The 27,840-nt window shown below is 41.2% G+C and overlaps 1 protein-coding gene across 1 annotated transcript in view; it reads left to right on the forward strand.

Annotated features, from left to right (window-relative positions):
* The first annotated feature begins 1,535 nt into the window (after positions 1-1,535).
* The window catches only part of LOC143030357 (uncharacterized), a 30,150-nt gene continuing 3,845 nt past the window's right edge, over positions 1,536-27,840 (forward strand). The window contains exons 1-7 of the mRNA XM_076193508.1: positions 1,536-1,610; positions 6,474-7,784; positions 9,613-9,829; positions 11,418-11,556; positions 14,367-14,610; positions 15,773-16,195; positions 20,951-21,145. Of these exons, the coding sequence (XP_076049623.1) occupies positions 6,762-7,784; positions 9,613-9,829; positions 11,418-11,556; positions 14,367-14,610; positions 15,773-16,195; positions 20,951-21,145 (2,241 nt within the window). The 5' untranslated portion in view covers positions 1,536-1,610; positions 6,474-6,761. The remainder of the gene's footprint in view (positions 1,611-6,473; positions 7,785-9,612; positions 9,830-11,417; positions 11,557-14,366; positions 14,611-15,772; positions 16,196-20,950; positions 21,146-27,840) is intronic.

Genomic DNA, 27,840 nt, shown 5'->3' on the forward strand with positions numbered 1-27,840 from the left:
GTACTTGAGCTCGGCGGGAACTGACCGACCTCATGGGTGGCACCTCAGGGCGGGAATTGAGGTCGGTGATGCTGGCGTCTCTCCGTAATTTTGCCAGTTCCTTTCCGGTCAGGATGTCCCGAAAGGAGCGATTCTGCACCCCTCTTGCTGCGATACTGCAGACTAATTAGGTTGGGTAATCACTGAAGGCAGCACTCTTCGCCGACATGTTCCTGGACACGGGGCACTGAATACCGTGGCAGTGATATGCACGAGTTCTCCGGTCACTAGTCAGTCGTCACTTGTAATATAATTAATCAGCCGTGGAAACGTCCGTCTGGATCAGGGGCTCTGTGTTTATTGAAAAAAGGGGCTCTGTGTTTATGTGAAAAAAGACCCAACCACAAATACAAACAGCGTAGTTTACGAAATCCCGTGTGGTGGATGTGACAGAAAATACATCGGTGAAACCGGCAGAGGCTTAGACACCAGATTGAAAGAACACCGAGCAGATGTAAGGCACCACAGGGTTAGTAGTGCATTAGTTAACCATGTCGACGAAAGAGGCCATCTACCAAAATGGGACCAGGCAAAAATTCTGATGGATAACATCACACGGCAGGAAAGAAAGGCGATGGAGTCCGTTTTTATCAACATCCATGATAACATCAATAAGAGGACTGGGGATTTAATATGGGCTAAAGCAGCAGCACACTTCATCGTAACGAATAATAAACACAGAGCCCCTGATCCAGACGGACGTTTCAGCCACGCGAACAACAGGAGGATACTTGGTCCACCCGCTGTGACAGTCCGCCACACCGACAGATGAGGTCGAGTGGGGGACCAACCTGACACTTTACCACGTTCCTTCTTTTGCCATATATATTGACCAACTTGACTTCAAACTATGTTCCTCTGAAGAAGCCACTCAGGCGAAACTAGTCAGGAATAAAAGTATTTCCCTCAGCCCGTGTTCCCTTACCTCCTATCCACATTCGTCACAATGTATACACATAGAAACTTTGATCAAAAATCCCTCAGTGGATCAGTTAGAGTATGATCTCAAAATGGATGATTGGAGACTGTTGGCTCAAACCTACCAAATTAATGCTCCTGCTAGATTACGTAAAGATGAACTCAAACGAGTGGTCATCGGATCACTCGTAGACTTGCTCATACTGGACGCAGACGCATTCGATCTACTGCGTCAGGAGAGTGCTCGTGATATAACTGAAGGAGACCCAGTAAGTGATAGTGATCCCCCCTTGCAGCCTGAAACATGCGCTCCGCCCCAATCTCTCTTTAATAGATCAGTAGTATCTTTAGAATTAGAGAAAATTAAACTAGAGAGAGAATGAGACATGAACGGGAGCTTGAGTTAATGAGATTAAAAGAAAAAGAAAAAGAACGAGAAGAAAGAGAGAAAGAGCGGGAGCTTGAATTACTGAAATTGCCAATTAAAGTCTATCTATCTATCTACTAAATAGTTGTAGAATTGTTGTTTTAGGTATAAGTAAAGATGTTTGCTATTTTTTCCCGGTAGCCCCCCCCCCAAAAAAAAAAAAGTCAGCAAAACATTTCGTAGATGACGGATACGCAAGAGCTTTGTAACAACGTGAGTGCCAAAAGTGAGTAGCATATAGCAAGTAATGCTTAGTTTGTGACCACTTTAAAGGTTGCTTTATGTGGCCTGGTTTTTCATTGGCTCCGATCACCGCTGCAAAATTCTTTGACAAAATGAAGGCAGCTTATCAAGCGCTTGTTCAGTGTTTACATTCTTGCATACCAGGCATGCGAGTAACAGATATAAGATATAAAGTTACAAATTATTGAACATTTGTTAGTGTACTGCATTCCTGGGCTACCGATGTTTTATGCGTTATTGGCCGTAATACTCAGAATATAATGAAAGCTATATCTCAAAAATGGAATTCACTGTAATCTAATTTAAAAGTAGGTTTGTGTTGTCATTCTGATTTATAAGTAAAAATTGCCACGGGACACGAATTTGTCACACAGAAATAATTGTAACTCACTTGCAGTGGTACTCGATAAGCTAATCTCACAAAATTGTTGTGGTAGTGGTTAACGGAGGGCTTGAGTGGGGATGAGTCTAACCTAACCACCAACCCAATCTCATGTAGGTATAGGGCAGTGGTCGGCAATCTGCGGCTCTTTGAGGCCACTTATGTGGCTCCAGAAGCTTCTTACAAAATAATGATTCCATCAAGTTGAAAATATCATATACTGTAAATTTGTAAACATTCCATGCAAATTTATATATTCAGCTTTGAAAATACCTAAACCATCAGTTATTATAATTGTGGAAAAATCTTTCCTGATCTGAACTTGTTATAGTTATTATTTATTTATTTATATATTTTTATATTATGGATCCAATAGCACAATATTTATATTAAGCTTAAAAATGGATGTAGCCATAAGGGTTGGCAACCACTGGTGTAGATGGTGACCAGTTAGGTTAGTAGGTTGATTTACATTTCATGCAAGGGTGTCAGAAATCATGATTTTACAGTTTCATCTATAGGCTTTTGGTGTCTGTCAAAATTAACTAGTGGGTGGGTCCCCTGTAAAAGTGAAAACAAGAGTTTAACAATAGAAATCTATCAGATTTACAAGATTTGCACTAAATCATTAATATCTGACATCCTTGATAGGAGAATGTGTGGTGGACCTCTGGTAAAGTTTGATCAAGAAAAGGAAGGTATGGTGATGAGACCTAGACCAGTTGTATGGTTGCAGCACCAGTTATCACCTTTACCATATGTGGTCGTATTGTTGGGGCAGGTAATTCAGATAGGAATTGGAGAGAAGTTTGGAATCTGAACCCATAATTACGTGAGTTTGAGACGAATGAATGGATGTGTGATGGGTAAAAGGTATGCTTTGACTCTGCCACCCACCCCCCTTTTACAAGGAATGGGTCTGTTGGTATATGATATTGTCAGTATTTATAACTGGTACACAGTTTGGCCAGTTATTCATGTCAGAGAATCAATCTGGCAACTATGTGTTTGTTTACATTGTAATACGAAACAGTAGGAATAGGTCAAAGCAAACGCCATTATATTGTGTGGCTACATAGATGGGCATCTTCTCAAGGGTAGGCATGCAAAGCAGCATTTTGTTGTGAAAGTGGCACAGGGCTAGGACATTAAACGGTGTGTATGTAATGTGTATGTCTCCCGTTTTTATGGGTGTTTTAAACCAATTCTATTTTATCATGTGTAAGTCAGTATAATATATTAAAAGGTGATAAACACCACCAAATTCAGTTGACTTGGGGGTTCCCTTAGTCAAATTATTTTTATGATTATTAGGAATCAAAATGTCATAAGCACAAGCGACTTTAATGGGTTCAAATTGACAACTGTACACCAGCTTATTGAGAGAGCACAGAGCCTAAATTCGCTTGACTGCCCAAATTTTGTAGATAACTTTATGAATGTAGATGACAGGTGGTAGAGAACATAGAACTGCCTAATATAGGCCATATGGTCTGATGACCATCCATGAGGACCTGAGAAGGAGGGGGTGGAAAGGGTGGTGAAGGGAAGTGAAGTGGGTGCGAATAGGTACGACGTACCTCTGATTTATCTACCTCCCACATAAGGGAAAAAGGTCATTGTATATATACATGGCTCTTTCAGTGCTGATTGTGAGTTCTTTGGGCAGCTGAATGGAATAAGGCTGTGCACTCTATCAATGGTCATATGCTAAGTTGTTGATTCAAACCCCACTAATAGCACTGGTTGCTATATGGACTTTATTTCCAAGTAACTATATAAACCTTTTATGAAGGGTGCTGCTCAAATGAATTAAGTTCAGTGGAATTTAACACCTTTTAACTCCCTTACCTCAAAGTATGTAACCATTGACAAGTCAAAGTAAAAAAATAAGATATATATATATATATATATATATATATATATATATATATATATATATTTTATATATATATATATATATATATATATATATATACATATATACATACATACACACTTAACTACACATGGTCCAATTTTTGCTTGGTCACAATAAAATGAAATTGGTGAAAATACCCATAAAAAACAGGATTCATTCACGCCATATAGAGTGTCCAAGTCCTGTGTCCCTTCTATAGGAAAATACTGCTTTACTTGCCTAGTCATTAGAAAGTGCCCATCTATGTATCCATACTACTTGCCACCAGTCAACACTTGACTGCAGTTATTGGTCACTATGTATTTGGTCATATTAATATCATATCTATTTACACACATCATATCAACTTCTTGGAGATAGTGAAAGTTCCAAAAATGTGAAACTGGTCATTATGATAGTGTGTGTTGTGACCCATTCATATTCTTTTACTAAAGTGTAAAATATAAAGTTGCTGGATCAACTCTCTGACACAAGCCACTGTCCAACCAATGTACATACATACATACGTATACCAAAGGCTTCTTTCCCCCTCATAAGGGATGTAGCCCCAAAAAAAAGAAAAAGGGCATAAAAACCACTCCCACCCATTCCATTCCTATCACACTCCATTCCCCTCCACCCTCTTCCCTCCCTCTTATCTTGGCACCTCTTGAATGACGGGTCATCCCTGCATCTTTTCCACTGCCCTGGGTCAGAAGCAGTGTCACAAGACACACCACGTCCACAGCAAGGCTGCTTCAGTAAGGAATACTGCCACCAAGTATTCCTACTTGAATCGTAAGAGGCAACAAAAACGGGATGGGGATTAGGACTGGGCATCCTTCCTTCTCCCTGTAGCCCCACAGGGGACATTCCTAAAAAAAATAAATAGATGAATAAATAAATAAAGGCATAAGAGGGTATAGGAGTTTTCCAATCAGTACCCTAAGGTTTGGGTCCAACCAGTGTACTGGATATAAATGGTGTTGATAATGCATATTTATGTACTAGTACTACTTTCTTATACAAAGTCTTTATATATGGGAAGTGTATTTGAGAAACAGTAATGTAGGAAATGTTCAAATGAGACCAAAACTCACAAAATGCCCAATTTTATATTGGTTCATGTAGATAGGCAGGGACACTTTTTAAACTGAGATAATACTATCTATATACCAAGGGTTTTTCCCCCATTGTATGGTAGGTAACCAAAAAAAAAAAAATGACATACCCACTACTCTCACCCAGTTCACTCCCACCCACCAAGGTTTCCACCCACACATCTAAGCACCTGAGGGATGTTTGTTCATAGTAAAGACAAATAAAGTTTCCACAATGATAAGGAGGAAAAATTTCTTTTCCAGTAATATCACAAGTGTCGCAGCCAGTTAGGTAGACATTATTTTCAAATTCTTTACAAAGCAAAACCATCTAAATCTTCATTATTCCTGTCAAACTTTGCTTCTATGGATTTAGAATTATTTTTTGCCCCAAAATAGCTAAATTTCCATTTTCACCATTTATGAACAGAAAGAAATTATGCTAAATTTTTATATGATAATATGTAAAGATAATTTCTATGGTTAAAAGTGGACAGTTTTCCTTGATTTGCATGAATACAACAAATCACTTTAATGTGTGAGCCCCCAAATGTAGTCTCCCATCATGTTTTCATTGAAGGTCCCCTGATATCTCTCTTCAGAGTTCATTATACCTTGGTGGAAGCATTACCCATGTTACCCTGAATATGCTCCCATATTTTCCTTAAAGTTAAGGTGACCATCTAGGATATGAACCTTCGAGGACATTCTGCAGCCCATCTCACCATAACTTCACTAAATCTTGAACCAGTTCAATATGATTATCAGCCTTGTTTCCAAGAAAGCCTTGTAGTACAGCAATGAAACACTCCCAAGCTATTTTATCATTTTCTGTGAACTGTAGAAACTCTGAATACTCCATCATTTTCGTTACTTGTGGCCCAATAAAGATAGTACTAGCTTTCATTTTTGCCTCTGAAAGTTTAGGAAAGAAGTCTTGAAGATATTTCAAGACAGCAGGCTCCTTGTCAAGAGCTGTAACCAACAAAGACCCAATTTGATGTGTAGTGGAGGAAACAAAACCTTATGTCAGTCAGATGAGTGAGGTGAACTGAGTGAACCTTACTAGAGTAGGTCATTTATAGATTCAGGTATTGTGAGCCATAGAGATAGATTCAGGTATTGTGAGTCATAAAGAATGAGTGATATGGCCACCTGGGCCATTCCCCCCTCCAAATCTTATGACCAGATGAAATAAAGCTAGAGAAATTTTGAGTCATGATGGTGTGAGTATGCATGTAATGGATGGTTATCAGTACATTTCTAATGAAAAGGTAGAATGCAATATATCATAGGGCCATATCTGTTAGTATTTCTACCTATTTTATGTTAGGTGATGACATGTACACATATTTTGTGTAGGTACAAAGGGACTTGAGAATGAAATGGTTTGTGTACAAAACATCCACAATCCTATACACCTAAAAAATTTAGATGTCAGTCTTATGTTTTCTCTTTTTTCAGAAGGGTAACTATCAATATTTCTCTGGGAAAGCTATCCGAAGATTCCATGTCATTCTCATACAAAAGAGACTGGTGTGACATCTGTGGCACAGTTGTCTCATAAATCATCTTAAATATCATGTGACAACCCAAAGAAAAGAGAAGCTTTTCCAATGTGACCATTTTAATGCAGCTTTCTCATCAAGGGTTAATTTTAAATGTCGCATGATGACCCACACAAGATAGAAGTCATTTCAGTGGGACCAGTGCTATTCAGCTTTCTCACAAAAGCATGTTCTCAAATTTCACATGATGACCCAGACAGGAGTGAAGCCTTTCCAGTGTGCTCAGTGCAATTCAACTTTCTCGCAAAAAGGTAATCTCAGCCGTCACATGATGAACCACGCAGGAAAAAAGCCTTTCCACTGTGACATGTGCGATTCTGTTTTCTCACAAAAGGGTGATCTTAAACATCACATGATAACACACCCAAGGGAGAAGCCTTTCCAGTGTGACCTGTGCAGTAAAACTTTCTCACACAAGGGTAATCTTAAATATCACATGATGACCCACACAGGAGAGAAGCCTTTCCAGTGTGACCTGTGTGATTCTGCTTTCTCACAAGAGTGTGGTCTTAAAAGTCACATGATGACCCACACAGGAGAGAAGCCTTTCCAGTGTGACCTGTGCAGTAAAACATTTTCACAAAAGGGTAATCTTAACTATCACATGATGACCCATTCAGGAGAGCGGCCTTTCCCGTGTGACCTATGTGATTCTGCTTTCCCACACAAGGGTGGTCTTAAAAATCACATGATGACCCACACAGGAGAGAAGCCATTCCAGTGTGACCTGTGTGATTCAGCTTTCTCACGAAAGAGTGATCTTAAACATCACATGATAACACACACATGGGATAAGCCTTTCCAGTGTGACCTGTGCAGTAAAACTTTCTCACACAAGGGTAATCTTAGATCTCACATTATGACCCACTTAGGAGAGAAGCCTTTCCAGTGTGACACGTGTGATTCTGCTTTCTCACAAAAGGGTAGTCTTAAAAGTCACATGTTGACCCACACAGGAGAGAAGCCATTCCAGTGTGACCTGTGTGATTCTGCTTTCTCACGACTAGGCGATCTCAAACGTCACATGATGACCCACACAGGAGAGAAGCCTTTCCGTTGTGACCTATGCGATTCAGTTTTCTCACGAAAGGGACTTCTTAAAGATCACATGATAACCCACACGGGAGAGAAGCCTTTCCAGTGTGACCTGTGCAATAAAACTTTCTCTCGAAAAAGAGTCCTCAGACGTCACGTGTTAGCCCATACAGTGTGACCTGTATTATGTAACTTACAAGAGACATCATGATTTTACCTACTCTGGGGAGAAGCCTTTTACAGTGTTACCTGTGTGATGCAGATTGCTCAAGTAAGGATGATTTCAAATATCATGTGGTGGCCCACAACGGAGAAGGGTCTTTCCAATATTATGACCTGTGACATGGACTTTTCTTTATATGTTTTATAGGACCATATCTAAAATCTGTTCAATATCTCAATTTGATTTTGTTGGAAATGATATCATTTAAGCTTGAATCTGATATGTTATAGGACCAATGGAATGCCACTTGGTCTTTACAAAACAAATGAATAAATGAAATAGATTAGTAAACAGGCAGATAAATGAATTATTGTAATACTCTTCATTAGCATTGTGAAACTTCACAGTAAAGAAAACACAATAGAAATAATGTTTTATTGCAGTACTTAAATGTATTCCTGACAGACCACACTCGTCTTATCAATTGATATTTTAATCTATATCCATGACATGAAACACTAGTGTAATGTTATCAACTTGTCAGTGTACTACTGTTTGGTTATCAATTTGAACAGGAGTACTGAAGAAAGGGACCTTTCTTTGTGTAATTTAGTATATGAAAAAATATGACTTGGTATTATAATGAACAAACAAACAGTGGATGTTTTATTTTTCTTTCAAGTATCTACTTATTATGTTAAGCGTGGATAGTTTAGTCTCTCAACTTGTCCACATTAAATGATCAGCTGCAAAGGAAACCTGTGCCAGAGGGTTCAATAGAAATAAAACCAGGCGAGTAAAATGTATTGTGGGGGTACTGAAGAGAATAGGATGTCGCAATGAAGAAGAGACTGAATATTTTAGTTTGATTACTTATTTTCCTCACCAAAGTTGTAAATTTTCCTGTGGCTTTATTGTTGGCCATTATGAAATGACTGTATTTCTTAAGTGTAGCCAGAATTGTGAATTTATTACAATACACCAACAATATAGCCAAAGGTGGAACAATACTAGAATTGAAATCTATGTATGATAATTGGATAATAAGGACAGATGCCAAGTTGAAAATTGCATACATATATACAAAGTGTACACATGGAGAACTGTCAATGGGTTTAAATCAATAAGGATTCTTATCAAGGTTGCCTCAGTTGGGAGGTTCTTGATAGGGAATCCTCAGTAGGGCATCTTATATATATATATATATATATAAAGTTCCAGTGTAGCTTGCTGATTTTGAGAATGGTGTCTTATATCTGGATGGGGATAGGGCAAGAGTTTATGGTAATTGATTTTATACGTAGCCATAAAGGAATGGCATATGGGATGATTTTACATTCTCTACTGGAGTCTTGAGAGGTGGTTAATTAGTTTGGTCCCAACTGAAACGTGTGACAAAAAGATTCCCATTGGGGAGGAACAGATACGATTGGCTGCCAAGACTGTGTTCATCTGGAGTTGGAGCTGTTCTCAGATGATGTAGGGCAGTGGAAGGATTCCCAAGGAAGTCCCTTAGTGGCTAGAAATGATCCCTCGTTTGTCTACAGTAGAACAGGCAGTCGTGAAAGGAGATGCGTTCCATGTCGCAGATATAAGGAATGTTTATGTATTGTGTGTGTGTCAATGATTTACCCCTATTCTTGATATTATAGCTGACATGTATGGGGGGGGGGGCAGGAGGAAAAGTGTGGGAGGGGGATTGGCCATGGCGGTGGCAGTGTAGTCCGCCATTCAGGTTTCTCAGATGACTTTGTCGAGTCGATGAGAAGCGTCGCTGACCATGTACTGGATGGTTGATCTGGTCTTGTTCCTGTGCTAAGGCTCCCTTTTTTGGCAGCAGCAGCATCCACCATCTCGTGTCCGTACAGTCCCACATGGTATGGATTTTGTTAGGAAGTTTCCCTCAGTTCTAGACCTCGGTCCTTATCCCTCACATCACCGTTCCACGACCTTTGACCCCGAGGACCCCCAACGGAATCGCTCGCAGTGCCACCCGTGTGACTCGTGTACCGCCCAGCTGCGTCGACTCGACCTAGCTTCCTTGAGGCCGACGGGTGGGACAAGGCCTCTTTGAGGAAACGCACATGCAGCTCACCAGCCTAAGACGGACCCTCTCAGGCCCCAAGATGACTAACCAGTGCCTCGGTCTAGCAGCCACGCGAGGAAGCACAATGAATTCGTTGAAGAACGCATACCCTCTGTCTTCATTAGTCGGCAGTGTAAGAGCGTTCGTGTCTGACTTGCCACACATCACACGACCTTATCCTAATTCGGAGCATGGATCATGACCTGCCCGTGTATATAAATATGGACGAACAGATGAGGAACCACATCGCCTCGGAGCGTTAAGCTGTAAGCCTGGTCACTGACTGCTTTCTCACCTCCTACCCAACTATCCCGCCAGCAGATCGACTTGGGACACGACTTGACACACAAGTCGTCACCTCCCTCGCCATCTCGTCACTTGCTCTTTTCTCGACATTAGAAGCGAGCCACATAACATAGGTGCTCGAATTTATTACCAGATAAAAACAACACTCCATCAGAGTTTGCTTTGAAACTAGCCTAACAGATGTCTTTTTTGTTGTGGTTTCAACTGAGGTGCAAAGTGTCAGGTCGCAGGGCGCGTTGAGGTTTTTGTAGTGCCATAAGGCTGGTTCCAGAGTCTAAGGGTACGGTGATACGAGATGGAGGATGGGGGAAAGCGAGAACCCTGTTTATTCCTTCCCAGATGGTGATCAGCCCGGCCGAGACCGTGGTGGGTAGAAGCTTTACAGAGGAGGACTCTTGGATGTTTTCTAAGAAGATAGCCGTGACTGTGCGGCCATCTTGAAGCACTGGGCCATATGTGTAGACTAGGCAACCCCTATATCTAGTCTCAGCTAGCTTCCGGATATGCGCAATGGAGAAATATATCTTGGTTTTGCGGATTACTTCTGTTATTGACATTCGTCAGTAGTGTTTACCAGAATGTTCATAATATTGGCTTTTCTGATATAAGTTCCGTTTTTTATTTGTATGCCATTTTCCTCTGGCATAATTCATTTGGTGCAATGAATTTGCCAGCCTTTGTCAAAAACTCCGCATAAATTGGCAACAGATAACTCAGGAGAAACAAAGAATTTTCAAGAGTGCGTATGTTTTTTCATGGTATGTCGAAATGTCACAGAAGAAAATGCAACATTATTTTCACTAGCCCCTTCAATATGGGCCAAAATCTCGCGGGCAGCCTTAGCTGCCAGACGTAAGATGTTTCGTCATAATACTCGCATCATAGAAAATAGTCACCGCTTATATCGATCGTTCTCTCTTTCACCCGTCAATTTTGATAACCATAGAAAATGTGATGAAGACAGTTTAGAGAGTATGTCATTACGCAGGGGCAACTACAATAAATATAATCAAGACGCCGATATGGCAGCCTCGCGTATCCACTTGCTCCTCATGCCGCCTACGTAGGCGACACCGTATTGAAGAGGATAGTGTGCACCCTTGTCTTCGAGGCTCAATAATTAGAGACATACAACAAGCCTCATTTCCCCCTACTGCTGATGAGTTGGCGCATGTGTATCAATCATTTCAAGGAGGGTGTGCTATAACTTGTAACAATTCTTTGACTACTTCCCGTTACATATTGTACAGCACAGTCTCTTCGTTCCGAAGAATACAAACTCTTCGGTACTCCCAAGGTCCATCTAGACTGGTCAGCCAGCCGAGCGGACCGAGCGCGGGCGAGGAGGGGTGATGACGTCATCCACGCCGCACCTCCCAGCTACTCACCGTACTGACTTGAACTTGACCACCCTTGGAGCCTGTTATCTCTTCCCCTCCCCCCCTTTTTTTTTAACTGCATTACATATTACCTACATGCATTACTAATTAGATGAACACTTGGAATATTAAAGGGTCTATTATAAGCACAAATATATTCATAATAATTATGGCAAACAGTAGTCATAATATAAAGAAAAATTAATTTCACACCATTCATAATGTTAGCATAAATATTCAATATTTGTTATTGAATATAAACCACTTAATCATAACATAAACAACAAAGGAAAACAGGTCCTAGTGAAAAAGTAAACTAAATCTCATTCATGTGGCCAGTTTCATTAGCTTTCTGTTTTGACCTTTGCATGACTTATGTTTTTTCTTATTTGTCTTGATGTTATTTTTAGATTCCTAATTCTAAAGTACACAGATATTTTGGCAAAAAATGATATGACATCATGAGGTACACAAGTCCAACATTTTCTAATTCACGAACAGCTGTTTTCAAGCACTCTTTTTCCTTCCTTGAGACTGTCATCGTGTATTAGTTTAAATGTTTCTCTCATAGTTGTTAATTGGGAAAAGAGTGTCAGCAGAAGCATACAATACCTCTGTGTGCTTCATCAATCCATGTTTTAGCCATGGCGGTAGGCCTACAGTCACTTGCTTTGTGGCCTAAGTGAGGATATTTTGTGTTAAGTTTTTTAACAATATAACCACCAATGTATTTGAGGAATTCTTCTTCTATAAGTACGTGGATTGCTTTCTGTGGATTAGAAACTGAGATTACACAGTCTCTTAGGTTTTCATCAATGTTATCATACTCATAATCTACATCTGGACCAACATCCAACTCTTTGAAGCAGAGACTAGTAATGTACAGTTCTGATGCCAACTACCTCTCATCAAAACATGAAACTTCATTTTCCCTTTTCTCAAGTTTAGTTTTATTTGACAAATAGTCAAAATATCCTCACTTAGGCCACAAAGCAAGTGACTGTAGGCCTACCGCCATGGCTAGAAAATGGATTGATGAAGTAAACAGAGGTGGATTGTATGCTCCTGCTGACACTCTTTTCCCAATTAACAACTATGAGAGAAACATTTAAAGTAGTATACAGTGACAGTCTCAAGGAAGGAAAAAGAGTGCTTGAAAACAGCTGTTTGTGAATTAGAAAATGTTGGACTTCCCCAAGTTCAGTTTCGGGAAAGGTAGAATTCCCTTCTTTGAACGATAGTAAAGTTTCTCTTGTTTACATAAGCCACCGAGCTATAGTGCACCCTTCTTATTCCACGGTTCACTATTTGCGTTTGTGTGGTGAGGAAAATAGGGCAACCTGTTTCGTCCATTTCCACAAGCCTTCCAGCGGCGTCCCTTTTAGGAGCGTCTTGCATCAAAAACATCCGGTCGCTTGGAATTTCTTGACTGCCCTCTTCCTTAACCGCCCCGAGTATTCTACCCTTCTCTTGTAAGTATGGAATCTGGTTCTAGTGTTGTTGTTCGAGATAGGTTGTGTGACTTCGCCGAAGGGAAATATCTCTGCCTTTCCCCGCTCCCGCCAACACACGCGGACCCACACATTTGGTGCATCAAGTGTAGGAATATGGAGTATTCCCCTTCATCCCCGTGTGAAACGTGCGCTCAATGGGATGATAAGCAGTGGTCCGCGTGTTTTCATGCTCACAAGAGAGTGCATGCAAGGACCAAGGTACGCAAGCAGGGAAAATGGCTTCCCCCGTCACCCGGCGAAACAGAGAGAAGGCATACTACGCCTGCGGAGGAGACGAGCAGGTCTCTCCCTCCTCCAAAGCGTAGTAGACGGAAAGGTTGTACAACCTCCACCTCGAGTCAATCTCGGGCCCAGTTGTCTCCTAGTCCTTCACCCAGGGCGGTTAGCATAGACGGACATGCGCCTCCGGCCACCTCTAACTACCGCTCCTGTACGAGCCTTTTCTCGAATGCGGCTGCTTGCGGCTCGCCCTCGGCCCTTCCCGTATGCTCAACCCCCAAACGGACAAAGAACCCGAGTTCGAAGACAAAGAGCGCCTCAGCTTCTTCTTCTGATCGGGAGTCCCGCAGTCCACCTTGAACCCATCGTAAGACGAGCCGGGTGATCAACGGAGCCCTTTCCATGCCCGTTAACGGGCAGGAGGCCCAAGGTGTACCCACGCGCGCGTTACTCGCGGGTAACTCCTCCTCGTCCAGAGGAGGGGGGCTCCCCTTTGAGTCTCCCGGACCATCCACACCCAGGCCCAGGCGGGACTCTCCAAGCGGGCATTCCCAGGACCTCCTCCCCACTCTCTGTTCACTCGTTAATACAATGAGAGAACAGATGGAGGAACAGCGGGAATTTATCCGGGCGCACCAAACACGGTTCATGTTACACCTGGAAGCTCGTCAGGAGTCACCACCCCCAAGGGCCGGCCCCCCTAGACCATATTCCACTTGATCGGAACCCCCACGAACCCATCAGTGACGATGATGGAAGCGCGGTGTTTCTCGCTGACCGTGCAGACCCCTCCTACGACGACGGCGACGATGTCCACAGCGCCGTAGGGGAGGGGGACAAGCTCCCTATCCCCTCACGATTCCCAGTCGGAATCCCCGATGGTGGTTAAACCTTCCTTCTCAGACATCCTCGCGAGAGTTCGGAGGGCGAATCGACTGGGCCCACCAAAAGAAGAGGAAGCCACATTCGAGTCTGAAATCTTCAAGACGGGCAATTCTCAGAAAGCGAAGCCTCCTCCAACCCACCTTCCATGGAGTACGCAGACGGTAAGAGCCATGACCCAGGCCTCCAACGCTCTCGCAAAAAGGACAACCGAGAAAGCGCGTTGGCTTTCGGTTCCAGTGGAACACCAAAAACGCTTCTACACCCCACTGGGGACAAACCTCAGGGAAGCCTCGATCCCGGTGAGGTTACCAGAGCTGGTCAAAGTGGACGCGGAATCACTACGCAGAAGAAACGTCCTCCTTTCCGGCAGAGAAGTCAGAGACCACATTCAATCCCTGGCTCTGTCCCTTGCGGTGAACTCCTGGCTGGAACGCCTCCTTGCCACAGTAAGGGGGTTCTTACCCGAACTGCAACCCCAGGAAGAATGCGACCTCCAGGCTCTATTGGAAAGCGCGAGCAGAGCCCTGAAGCATCAGGCTGCCTGCCTCTCAACGTCCTGGGCCAACTTCGAGTCCCGCAGGAGAGACACCATCCTCGGGGACCCCAGTGACCCCCTCCTCAGAGAGATTTATGCTCCATTGAAGAGGGCCCTCCTTCTCACCCACACGCGGATTCCCCCGGAAATGGTGGACTGTGCAATCGCAAGCGCGAACCAATTGATGCATAACAGAGCCATCGAGAGAACAGCCGTCCCTAGCTCGAGGCCAAGGACCCCCCCCCCCCATCGGCCCCTAGGTCCTCTCAGACGCAGAGGCAGCCTTTGCATCACCCCAAGAGAGAAGAAAGGCCACCCCCCCATTCAAAGTCGAAAACACAGACAGAAAATCCCTGCCCCTTTCCGAATAGAGAACAGAGGCGCAAACACCATCGAGGCTCCGGACCCCCCCGCAGAAAATTGTAGGAATTCGCCTGCCCTCCCGCACAGGATAGGAGGTTGCCTCTCTCTCTCTCTCTACTAGAGGGCATGGGAGGAGGCCGGGGAGGACGACTGGACCATACAGGTCATCAAGGCAGGCTATCGCCTTCCTTTTCACACCGTCCCCAGCCTCTCCCCCTATCCCATCCAAGTCAGCAGCTACCACCCGGACTCGGCTTGCGGGCGGGCCCTAGCGGAGGAAATCTCCGTTCTACTTCAGAAAGGAAGTCTCGACTCCGGACCCAGGGTTCTACTCAAGGCTATTCCTCGTTGCAAAGGCAACAGGGGGGTGGAGACCAGTCATCGGTCTGTCTCCTCTCAACAAGTTCATTTCCCTGACGAATTTCCGAATGGACACCCCAGAGTCCGTAAGGGCGTCTATCAGGGAAGGGGACTTCTTGGTGTCACTGGACCTCCAAGATGCCTATTTCCAGATACCAGTGCATCCCTCATCCAGAAAATTCCTCAGAATCGTCCACAAGGGCACCACCTTCCAATTCACCTGCCTATGCTTCGGCCTTTCCACAGCACCCCAAGTCTTCACCAGAGTGTTCAAACTCGTTTCAGCGTGGTCCCACTCCAAAGGAATTCGCCTACTCCGTTACCTGGACGATTGGCTGATCATTGCACAGTCCGCCCAGCTATGCCAGGAACACCTGGGAATGGTCGTAGTCTTCGTCCGCATATTGGGCACCATAGTCAACCAGACGAAGTCAGATTTCATACCAAGACAGAGTCACATACCTGGGTATGGTTCTGGACTCTTCCCTAATGAAGTCCTGCCCCGTAGAGAAGAGAATCCAGAATCTCACTTCTCTCGTTGTACAAGCACTATCGACCGGGTTCCTGACGGCGAAGCAGTGCCAAGTCCTCCCGGGCCATATGGCCTCCATCGAGAGGTTAATCCCCAGGAGCAGACAAAGAATGCAACCGCTACAGTGGCTCCTCAAGTCTCAGTGGTCCCCGCAAGGGGGAAAAACCCGACAACGCATCAACCTTACCGGAGAAGGCAAGGATTCTCTTCTCTGGTGGAAGGACCCGTGCATGATTTACTTGTATTGTGAGACTTGGTGGAGGCAACTCATTTGTACCTGATTATCTAAGCGAGTCCTAAGTAGTTTTGCCTCAGATCACTGCCGTCATATATCATGACACCTCCATGGCTGAGATTTGGATGTGTGAGGGGGGGGGGGGTTGCCTTGGATTTTAATGAAAAAAAGAGAGACAAAAATCACACTTTCTAAATTCATTTGATTAGATTGATCATATATATATATATATATATATATATTATATATATATATAATGTATATATATATGTATATATATATATATATATAATGTATATATATATATATGTATATATATATTATATATATATATATATATATATATATATATATATATATATATATATTGTCACAAAATCCCTGGACAGTGGAAGGAGGAGGTGGAGGTTGTGGGGGCGTGGGAAATACCTACCTTAGGTGAAATGAAGTGGGGTGGATAGCTGCAGTGGAAAGCCAGAGTCCAGGAAATTTGAGCCACCGACCGGGACCACGCACGCTCCCTTCTCGGCGCGCGTGTACATAAGTCAAAGAGGGGGGTGGGGGACACCTCATTAAGTAGACCGTCCTAGGCTAATCAAACAGATCATCCTATTGTGAGTTTTAATGATTAAGATTATTTCTACAATCAAACATTGTAACCATGCTACTCAATACTTAGTAGGATATCATGACAGATAACCTAATTTCACTTATGTATCCTTACTAATCCCCTGCGCGAGTCTATGACATCTAACTAATACTTAACCACTAAGTTGGTATTTTCTTTACTTCTCTTAGCGTCTTCTGCTGGTTGCGGGGATGTCTTCAAATAGGCGCGGGTCCGCGTCTGGGGTGGGAAGGCCTTTGTACTTGAGCTCGGCGGGAACTGACCGACCTCATGGGTGGCACCTCAGGGCGGGAACTGAGGTCGGTGATGCTGGCGTCTCTCCGTAATTTTGCCAGTTCCTCTCCGGTCAGGATGTCCCGAAAGGAGCGATTCTGCACCCCTCTTACTGCGATACTGCAGACTAATTAGGTTGGGTAATCACTGAAGGCAACACTCTTCGCCGACATGTTCCTGGACGCGGAGCACTGAATGCCGTGGCACTGATATGCACGAGTTCTCCGGTCACTAGTCAGTCGTCACTTGTAATATAATTAATCAGCCGTGGATGGTCGACGGTGATTAAACAGTTCGTATCAATGAGTGGAATTCGCAGTGACCACTCTACGAGAGAATGATGCACATTTGGACCTTCCGAGGACACGTGTGTCCCACCTCACTCTCTGTGAACCCAAGCTTAACTGCCGGTGGACAGGCACTCAAGGGGTCAGCTGCCTGCCCATACTGTATGGCATACACCGTTGCCGTTACTTCTTCGTTTCCAATCACTAGTTTTGAAGGGAGCGCAGTGCAATGTTTATATGGAAGTTGAAACAGTTCTAATTGTTCTTTGAGGGTAGACACCATTCACGAGAGTGGAAGGTATGATCCTAACTAGTCTAATTAAAACTAGCCTAAACAATAAATGGCAAACGCGCAGGGGGTGGTGGTGAAACCGTTATAACTAATTTGAACGGTAACTCTTGAATGTAATACACTAATTCCAATCATAAAGTAGCAACTTACAACTGCACGAAGGAACAGTAAACTTGATCATTTGTGGAATCCCACACTTAATATTAAACATTCGTATCTTTGCTTGCAGGCATATGTAACCTGGATCCAAAGGGAGGGGGGAGGGTTTTCCTGAATAATTAGAAGTCTCTCTCAAGTTCGTTAAGGCACTGTAACTGATTGCCAAGTTGGCACAATAGTTAATGAGGATAAGGAGAAGGTAAAATATCAAGAAGTAGTTGCTAGGGGCCTTAAGAGTTCCGGTGATTCCCAAGAGTAGAGGGAATTGATGGCCGAGAAGGGCTGAAACGAGACGAAAAACTGTGGAACCTGCGTCGGCTAGGCCCTTGAGCGAAAGTATTTGGTAACTATGGTTTGAGAGCAGACGTAAGAAAATGAGAAGAAATCGTAGGCCGTGTGTCACAACCCAAAGTTGTGACAATATATATATTGTTATAGCCAACCGTGAATCAAACCACTTTTAAATCGCCCGCCTACTACCCACTGCTTCGAACATGACTCATGGTCAGTATACGTTGCATGAACGTATGAGTTCGAACCTTGCCATTGTTACCATAGTCACCCCCTGGTGCTAATTACATTCTCTATTTTTTCCTAATGCTGGTAGTGCCTAGCTAGTGTTGGTTTGTTTACATACAGACGCGAATTCACGGTCTGATATTAAAGTGTTTTAGATAAAATGTATCTAGAGATACGTTTATTCTTGTGAGATTTACGGTGCTCTAGTTATGTAAGAATTTATAGAAATACGTATTGTAATTGCTTTTGGTGTATGATCCATGTACGGTGTGTATTTTACGATATTGAACGTATCGTTAGGATGATGCCAAGATTGTTGGAACCGTGGTGCCAACTCAAATCCAAACAAAGGGTGCTTTGTTCCTTCTCTTTCTCTGCAGCGTGAATTGGGAGATGGACGCTTAGTCCTTTTGCTGGGGGAAGTAATAGTTGGGAAAAGAATAAATGGGAGGAATAACGGGAATAGATATAATGGAAAACACGCAGGAGGGAGAGAGCAATGATTTCTGGTAAGTTATGACTGCATATCTTGGTAGGATGTATGTTATTTAAGATGATTAGCAAGGATCCAATTTTCATGTGTTTATAGGAGCAGAACTTGTTGAGGTGGTTAGATAGAGATTGTATAATTTGTGCGTATTTGTAGAACCGTGATGATAATAGGAATTGGTGTTTTAGTTGCATGGAATGCAATATGATGACTATGTTGATGTGCAGGCAGTAGCTCAACTGAGTAGCAGTGGAAACATTGAATTATTACCTCATATGATAAGAATGGACTTGATTTGAGATGCAAAGATAAATGTACATTTAGTCTTGTACTGTTAGGCTTATTCAATATAGGTATAGAGAAAATTACCCACTATCTTTTTGTATCCTCCATTTATCATGATAATTAATGTGGGATGATGATTTTTCCTAACTGAAAGGGGATAAGATATATTTACAGAAGGAAGTGTGAAGAAGGAAATGAAATAGATATCCGTTTATTGTCACTCCACCTTTAAGGGATGAGGCAAGATCTATTGTTGTCCTCCTAGATCCTTTATTTACTAACTAATTGCTTTAAGGTTAGAGGTGGTACCGTGACACCATGAAACTTTGGCCCCGCCTTCCTCGGGTATAAAAAGAGCCTCCCCGGTTTCCACCTGTCACACACTCTCACACAACCCCAGGTCTCACCTCTTCGACGCTGTATATTGGTGCATTGCTGTTTTGTTCGCGAGTATTTGTAGTACAAACCATATTTTGGACTTGTATAGGGTTATTAATTATTTTGTGTTAATTATATATGTTAAGACTCAGTGATTTGAGAATTGTTTGTTTTCTTTATTAGGAAAGTGTATTTATGTTATTCCTTAGAATAATGTGAGTGTGTGTTCGTAAATGATCAGTAAAACTTTATTTTTTTTCTTTATGTGTAAATATAGTTAATTAAGTTTCGTGCAGACGTCTATCTTACCTCAACCATAATTTTTATAATTCTTATTTACATTCAGTCTCAAATAGAGCTTTTCCTCGGAACGCATTTTACCTATACGTTCCACGTTATTGTTGTGGGTTTGCTTCTCAACTGGAACTCGACTTACCCCTAGATTCGACTGAAGTTCCACTCAGTACGTTAACTCAGGCCAAACCAAGCAAGCAACCCATGACAATTGGGGGCCTGCCAAAAGATATGTTATTCTATATTTACGTAAAATAGATTAGTGACCCGTAGGTAATATCGAAGTCTGCTAACCTCTTAACGTCAATTATCAGTAACACGTGCGATTGTTACTTTGTTCATTACCATACACTCATTGTCACTGAATTATTCATGCTTTATTTAAATTTTCAATATTACGTCAGGTTAGATGATAGGATGTAAATTTATAAGTGTTCGATTTGTGCTTAATTATCAATACGTTAGGTTAGATGATAGGATACAAAACTTTAAGGTATCGATTATCCGAAGTGTGTGAGACCCCGACATTCATATGTCCGACATATTCAACCGGTTCCAAAGGAGAACCTCTATTCAATAAGTTCGCAGTAACTCACCCAAGTAATTCACCGGTATTCAACTACCACCTCCCTCTCGAGTTAACTAGCGATCTTCCTAAATTACCCACTTGCTGTAGCCCTAACGTCGAACAATAGTTACTACCCCGTTATAGTGACCTTTCCTCAGTAACTGTGCCTAGGAGATTTATACTATCCCCCCACAGCTTCGAAAGTTAACTATACCTGCACAGTAAGCCGTGTATTCTAAGATTCAGACCATTAGTTAGCCATATTCTGATTCAGCGACAGTCTATGTGTGAGCTATCCTCTTTCCTATCGGGAAACCTCGAAGCAGACTATACGTAAGTTACGGGCGTATAGTCTGAGCACTGAACCATAGTATACACACCGTCTATAGAATAAATGTTCATAGACCGGGTTCTTATAGAGACCCACCATAGATTTCACTCCCCCTGAACAGGGATTTAGTCAATTTTTCGTGTGTGAAGTCCAAGAATTGGTTTATATTAATATCCCTGGAAGGGAATTCTCGTGTATATACACTAACCATGCCTTTCAATATAGAAACTTTTATCAAAAATCCCTCAGTGGATTAGTTAGAGTATGATCTCAAAATGGATGATTGGAAACTGTTGGCTCAAACCTACCAAATTAATGCTCCTGCTAGATTACGTAAAGATGAACTCAAACGAGTGGTCATCGGATCACTCGTAGACTTGCTCGTACTGGACGCAGACGCATTCGATCTACTGCGTCAGGAGAGTGCTCGTGATATAACTGAAGGAGACCCTGTAAGTGATAGTGATCCCCCCCTTGCAGCCTGAAGCATGCGCTCCGCCCCAATCTCCCTTTAATAGATCAGTAGTATCTTTAGAATTAGAGAAAATTAAACTAGAGAGAGAATGAGACATGAACGGGAGCTTGAGTTAACCCTTAACAGGTAAAGTGGGGTCAGACAGACCCCATACTTTTTTGTTTTTTAATTTTAATATACTAATATATTACATACAGATATGTACTCCCATATACCTTCTTGATCAGTGGAGTAGTTTAATGGGGTGATAGGGTTATTCCTGAATCTTGCTCTATATAAGCTTTATAGAGCTTTTGAGCCCGTCTGACCCCACTTTACCTGAGGTGTGAGTACCGTGGGGTCAGTCAGACCCCACTTTACCTGAGGTGTGAGTAGCGTGGGGTTTGTCAGACCCCACTTTACCTGAGGTTTGTTCATGTCATATAAATGTTTTATCATTTATACTTATGGTTAAATAATTATTTCTTCTTTTTTATCAACAGAAAAACATACATCCGAGTTTGATTTGATTTATTTATTTAATTTATTTAATTTATTTATCTAATTTATTTAATTTATTTATTTAATTTATTCCATTTTCCCTCTTTTGATTACATTAATTTTTATCACAATGTTTAATTTCTGTTCTGGTAATGTGAGTTTCTTTTCATATCATGGTCACACTATACTCATATTATCATAAAGCATGACATTCAGCCACATTTTATTTGATTGATTTATCCTTCCCTCTTTTGTTCAAATTTAATTTGTATCACATATGAATGCTTAATATTTTCTGTTCTGTTAATATGTTTCTTCTCACAACAAGATCACACTATTCTCATATCATCATAAAATGTGACATCTCGCCACATTTTAGGGCACCTCAGTCACTCTATTCCCACACATACAGCTGTAATTTATTTCATCCTTCCCCTCTTTTAGTTCAAATTTAATTTGTATCACATATTTTGTATTACATATAAATGTTTGATATTTTCTGTTCTGTTGATAATATGTTTCTTCTCACACTATTCTCATATCATCATAAGATGTGACATCTCGCCACATTTTAGGACACCTCAGCCACTCTATTCCCACACATGCATCTGGTTCTCATCTATCCACCTTGTACAAGATCTTTTGAAAAATTATGGGCTCATATATGTAGGCACACTGAGGGACAAGAAGCCACAAGTACCAGACAAGACAGACAAGACGGTCATCAGAAAAGGGTGCACGGCTTTCCTCTTTGACACAACCATGGCACTTGTGTCACATTTACCTGACAAGAAGAAGAAAAAATTTGTGCAGCAGATCTCCTCAATGCACCAACAACCTGTTATGGATGACTGTGGGAAGCCAGAAATCATCTTGTATTATAACAACACAAAAGGAGGGGTTGACGCGTTTGATCAAATGTGTGCCCGATATACGTGCAGCCGAAAAACCAAACGGTGGCCTTTGTGCATAATGTACGGACTGGTCAACGCCGCCGGTGTCAACTCCTATATCACCTGCAATGAAATGAGGAAACGTGATGGACAGGCGGAACTTTCATCACGCCGGAAGTATCTGATTGAGCTGGCAGAAGAGATGATACGGCCATGGGCAGAGGAGAGGATGAACTTCAAGGGGATGCACAAAAGTACTTTGATGACTATCAGAACGGTCTTTGGCTTGAACATGCCCCATCAGCAAGCGGATACCTCTTCTATGAGAAAGCGATGTGCCTTGTGTGACCGGAAGTCTGACAGGAAGACCAAGAACTACTGCCTACACTGCAAAAGACCAGTGTGTCAGGACCATTCAACCCCTATCTGCGATGACTGCAATTAGATTCTTCAGTATCACAAATTCCACTTTCAGTATATCCAATAAAATATGTTCTTCATTATCATTAGCATTATGTATGAATTGCTCGACTCATGTCCTCTCAAGAAAACTCAAAACCCTCTGAGACCACAAACTTCCGTCAACGAAGGATGGGGTTTTGCTGAGTCAGGGTAGGAGTGCTTAGAGCCATAAAAACTTATAAATAATAAACTTAGATACCATTAAAAACTTATAGATTGTTTGCTGGACCTAGTATCAACCTTCCCTGAAAATTTCATTAAAACCAGTCCATAATTTTTGCGTAAAATTGGTCAAAGTCAAAATAATCACCATTTTTTTTCTTCAGATTTCATGGTTTATGAAACACATTTATTATTCATTTGTTGTAGCTCTGCTTTTCCTTAAAGATAGTTGGGACATTGGTCTCTACAAAATGATGATGACCAACCGCTTCATGTTTCATGCTTTCAGTCAAGCACCCTCTGAGGTCAACAATATCTTATTTTTCATCATTTTTTTTGTAATTTTCATTAAAATATATGTCTAACAATTATAGTCACTTTTAAGCATGTAAATGGAAGAATATAAGTTGAAGTACATATGTTTTGATTTCTATGTCAATAAATGCAGTAGAAGTATTTTATTTTTATTTTTTGTGTTTGGGGTCTGTCAGACCCCGCTTTACCTAAATCGTTTGTCAAAAAGACTTTACCTGTTAAGGGTTAATGAGATTAAAAGAAAAAGAGAAAGAAAGAGCGGGAGCTTGAATTACTGAAATTGCCAATTAAAGTCTATCTATCTATCTATCTACTAAATAATTGTAGAATTATTATTTTAGGTATAAGTAAAGATGTTTGCTAGTTTTTTCCCGGTAGCCCCCACCAAAAAAAACATTTCGTAGATGACGGATACGCAAGAGCTTTGTAACAACGTGAGTGCCAAAAGTGAGTAGCATATAGCAAGTAATGCTTAGTTTGTGACCACTTTAAAGGCTGCTTTATGTGGCCTGGTTTTTCATTGGCTCCGATCACCGCTGCAAAATTCTTTGACAAAATGAAGGCAGCTTATCAAGCGCTTGTTCAGTGTTTACATTCTTGCCTACCAGGCATGCGAGTAACAGATATAAGATATAAAGTTACAAATTATTGAACATTTGTTAGTGTACTGCATTCCTGGGCTACCGATATTTTATGCGTTATTGGCCGTAATACTCAGAATATAATGAAAGCTATATCTCAAAAATGGAATTCACTGTAATCTAATTTAAAAGTAGGTTTGTGTTGTCATTCTGATTTATAAGTAAAAATTGCCACGGGACATGAATTTGTCACACAGAAATAATTGTAACTCACTTGCAGTGGTACTCGATAAGCTAATCTCACAAAATTGTTGTGGTAGTGGTTAACGGAGGGCTTGAGTGGGGATGAGTCTAACCTAACCACCAACCCAGTCTCATGTAGGTATAGGGCAGTGGTCGGCAATCTGCGGCTCTTTGAGGCCACTTATGTGGCTCCAGAAGCTTCTTACAAAACGATTATTCCATCAAGTTATCATATACTGTAAATTTGTAAACATTCCAGGCAAATTTATAACTTCAGCTTTTGAAAATTCCTGTAACCATCAGTTATTATAATTGTGGAAAAATCTTTCCTGATCTGAACTTATAATTATTATTTATTTATCTATATATTTTTATATTATGGATCCAATAGCACAATATTTATATTAAGCTTAAAAATGGATGTAGCCATAAGGGTTGGCAACCACTGGTGTAGATGGTGACCAGTTAGGTTAGTAGGTTGATTTACATTTCATGCAAGGGTGTCAGAAATCATGATTTTACAGTTTCATCTATAGGCTTTTGGTGTCTGTCAAAATTAACTAGTGGGTGGGTCCCCTGAAAAAGTGAAAACAAGAGTTTAACAATAGAAATCTATCAGATTTACAAGATTTGCACTAAATCATTAATATCTGACATCCTTGATAGGAGAATGTGTGGTGGACCTCTGGTGAAGTTTGATCAAGAAAAGGAAGGTAGGTGGTGAGACCTAGACCAGTTGTATGGTTGCAGCAAAAGTTATCACCTTTACCATATGTGGGTGGATTGTTGGGGCAGGTAATTCAGATAGGAATTGGAGAGAAGTCTTGGAATCTGAACCCATAATTACGTGAGTTTGAGAGGAATGAATGGATGTGTGATGGGCAAAAGGTATGCTTTGACTCTGCCACCCACCCCCCTTTTACAAGGAATGGATCTGTTGGTATATGATATTGTCAGTATTTATAACTGGTACACAGTTTGGCCAGTTATTCATGTTAGAGAATCAATCTGGCAGCTATGTGTTTGTTTAAGTTGTAATACGAAACGGTAGGAATAGGTCAAAGCAAACGCCATTATATTGTGTGGCTACATAGATGGGCATCTTCTCAAGGGTAGGCATGCAAAGCAGCATTTTGTTGTGAAAGTGGCACAGGGCTAGGACATTAAATGGTGTGGATGTAATGTGTATGTCTCCCATTTTTATGGGTGTTTTAAACCCATTCTATTTTATCATGTGTAAGTTAGTAAGATATATTAAAAGATGATAAACACCACCAAATTCAGTTGACTTGGGGGTTCCCTTAGTCAAATTATTTTTATGATTATTAGGAATCAAAATGTCATAAGCACAAGCGACTTTAATGGGTTCAAATTGACAACTGTACACCAGCTTATTGAGAGAGCACAGAGCCTAAATTCGCTTGACTGCCCAAATTTTGTAGATAACTTTATGAATGTAGATGACAGGTGGTAGAGAACATAGAACTGCCTAATATAGGCCATATGGTCTGATGACCATCCATGAGGACCTGAGAAGGAGGGGGTGGAAAGGGTGGTGAAGGGAAGTGAAGTGGGTGGGAATAGGTACGACGTACCTCTGATTTATCTAGCTCCCACATAAGGGAAAAAGGTCATTGTATATATACATGGCTCTTTGAGTGCTGATTGTGAGTTCTTTGGGCATCTGAATGGAATAAGGCTGTGCACTCTATCAATGGTGATATGCTGAGTTGTTGATTCAAACCCCACTAATAGCACCGGTTGCTATATGGACTTTATTTCCAAGTAACTATACAAACCTTTTATGAAGGGTGCTGCTCAAATGAATTGAGTTCAGTGGAATTTAACACCTTTTAACTCCCTTACTTCAAAGTATGTAACTATTGACAAGTGAAAGTACAATATATGTATATATATATATATATATATATATATATATAATATGTGTGTATATATATATATATATATATATATATATATATATATATATATATATATATATATATATATATACATACATACACACACACTTAACTACACATGGTCCAATTTTTGCTTGGTCACAATAAAATGAAATTGGTGAAAACACCCATAAAAACAGGATTCATTGACGCCGTATATAATGTCCAAGTCCTGTGTCCCTTCTATAGGAAAATACTGCTTTACTTGCCTAGTCATTAGAAAGGGCCCATCTATGTATCCATACCACTTGCCACCAGTCAACACTTGACTGCAGTTATTAGTCACTATGTACAGTATTTGGTCATATTAATATCATATCTATTTACACACATCATACCAACTACTTGGAGATAGTGAAAGTTCCAAAAATGTGAAACTGGTCATTATGATAGTGTGTATTGTGACCCATTCATATTCTTTTACCAAAGTGTAAAATATAAAGTTGCTGGATCAACTCTCTGACACAAGCCACTGTCCAACCAATGTACATACATACATATACCAAAGGCTTTTTTCCACCTCATAAGGGATGTAGCAAAAAAAAAAAGAAAAAATGCATAAAAACCACTACCACCCATTCCATTCCTATCTCACTCCATTCCCCTCCACCCTCTTCCCTCCCTCTTATCTTGGCACCTCCTGGATGACGGGTCATCCCTGCATCTTTTCCACTGCCGTGGGTCAGAAGCAGTGTCACAAGACACACCACATCCACAGCAAGGCTGCTTTAGTAAAGAATACTGTCACCAAGTATTCCCACTTGAATCGTAAGAGGCGACAAAAACGGGATGGGGATTAGGACTAGGCATCCTTCTCCCTGTAGCCCCACAGGGGACATTCCTAAAAAAATTAAGAGAAAAATAAATAAATAAAGGCATAAGAGGGTATAGGAGTTTTCCAATCAGTACCCTAAGGTTTGGGTGCAACCAGTGTACTGGATATAAATGGTGTTGATAATGCATATTTATGTATTAGTACTACTTTCTTCTACAAAGTGTTTATATATGGGAAGTGTATTTGAGAAACAGTAATGTAGGAAATGTTCAAATGAGACCAAAACTCACAAAATGCCCAATTTTATATTGGTTCATGTAGATCGGCAGGGACACTTTTTAAACTGAGATAATACTATCTATATACCAAGGGTTTTTCCCCCATTGTATGGTAGGTAACCAAATAAAAATGACATACCCACTACTCTCACCCAGTTCACTCCCACCCACCATCTTTTCCTCCCTCACATCTTAGCTCCTGATTGATGCTTTTTCATAGTAATGTCAAATAAAGTTTCCCCAAAGATAAGGAGGAAAAAATTCTTTTGCCAGTAATAATCACCAGCGTCACAACCAGTTAGGTAGACATTATTTTCAAATTCTTTTTAAAGCAAAACAATATAAATCTTACTTATTCCTGTCAAACTTTGCTTCTATGGATTTTAGAATTCTTTTTTGCCCCAAAATAGCTAAATTTCTATTTTCACCATTTATGGACAGAAAGAAATGATGCTAAATTTTGATTTGATAATATATCTGAAGATAATTTCTATGATTAAAAGTGGACAGTTTTCCTTGATT

Source organism: Oratosquilla oratoria, chromosome 12 (assembly GCF_046742065.1).
Source record: "Oratosquilla oratoria isolate Oo_2021 chromosome 12, ASM4674206v1, whole genome shotgun sequence".
In the NCBI taxonomy this organism is placed as follows: domain Eukaryota; kingdom Metazoa; phylum Arthropoda; class Malacostraca; order Stomatopoda; family Squillidae; genus Oratosquilla; species Oratosquilla oratoria.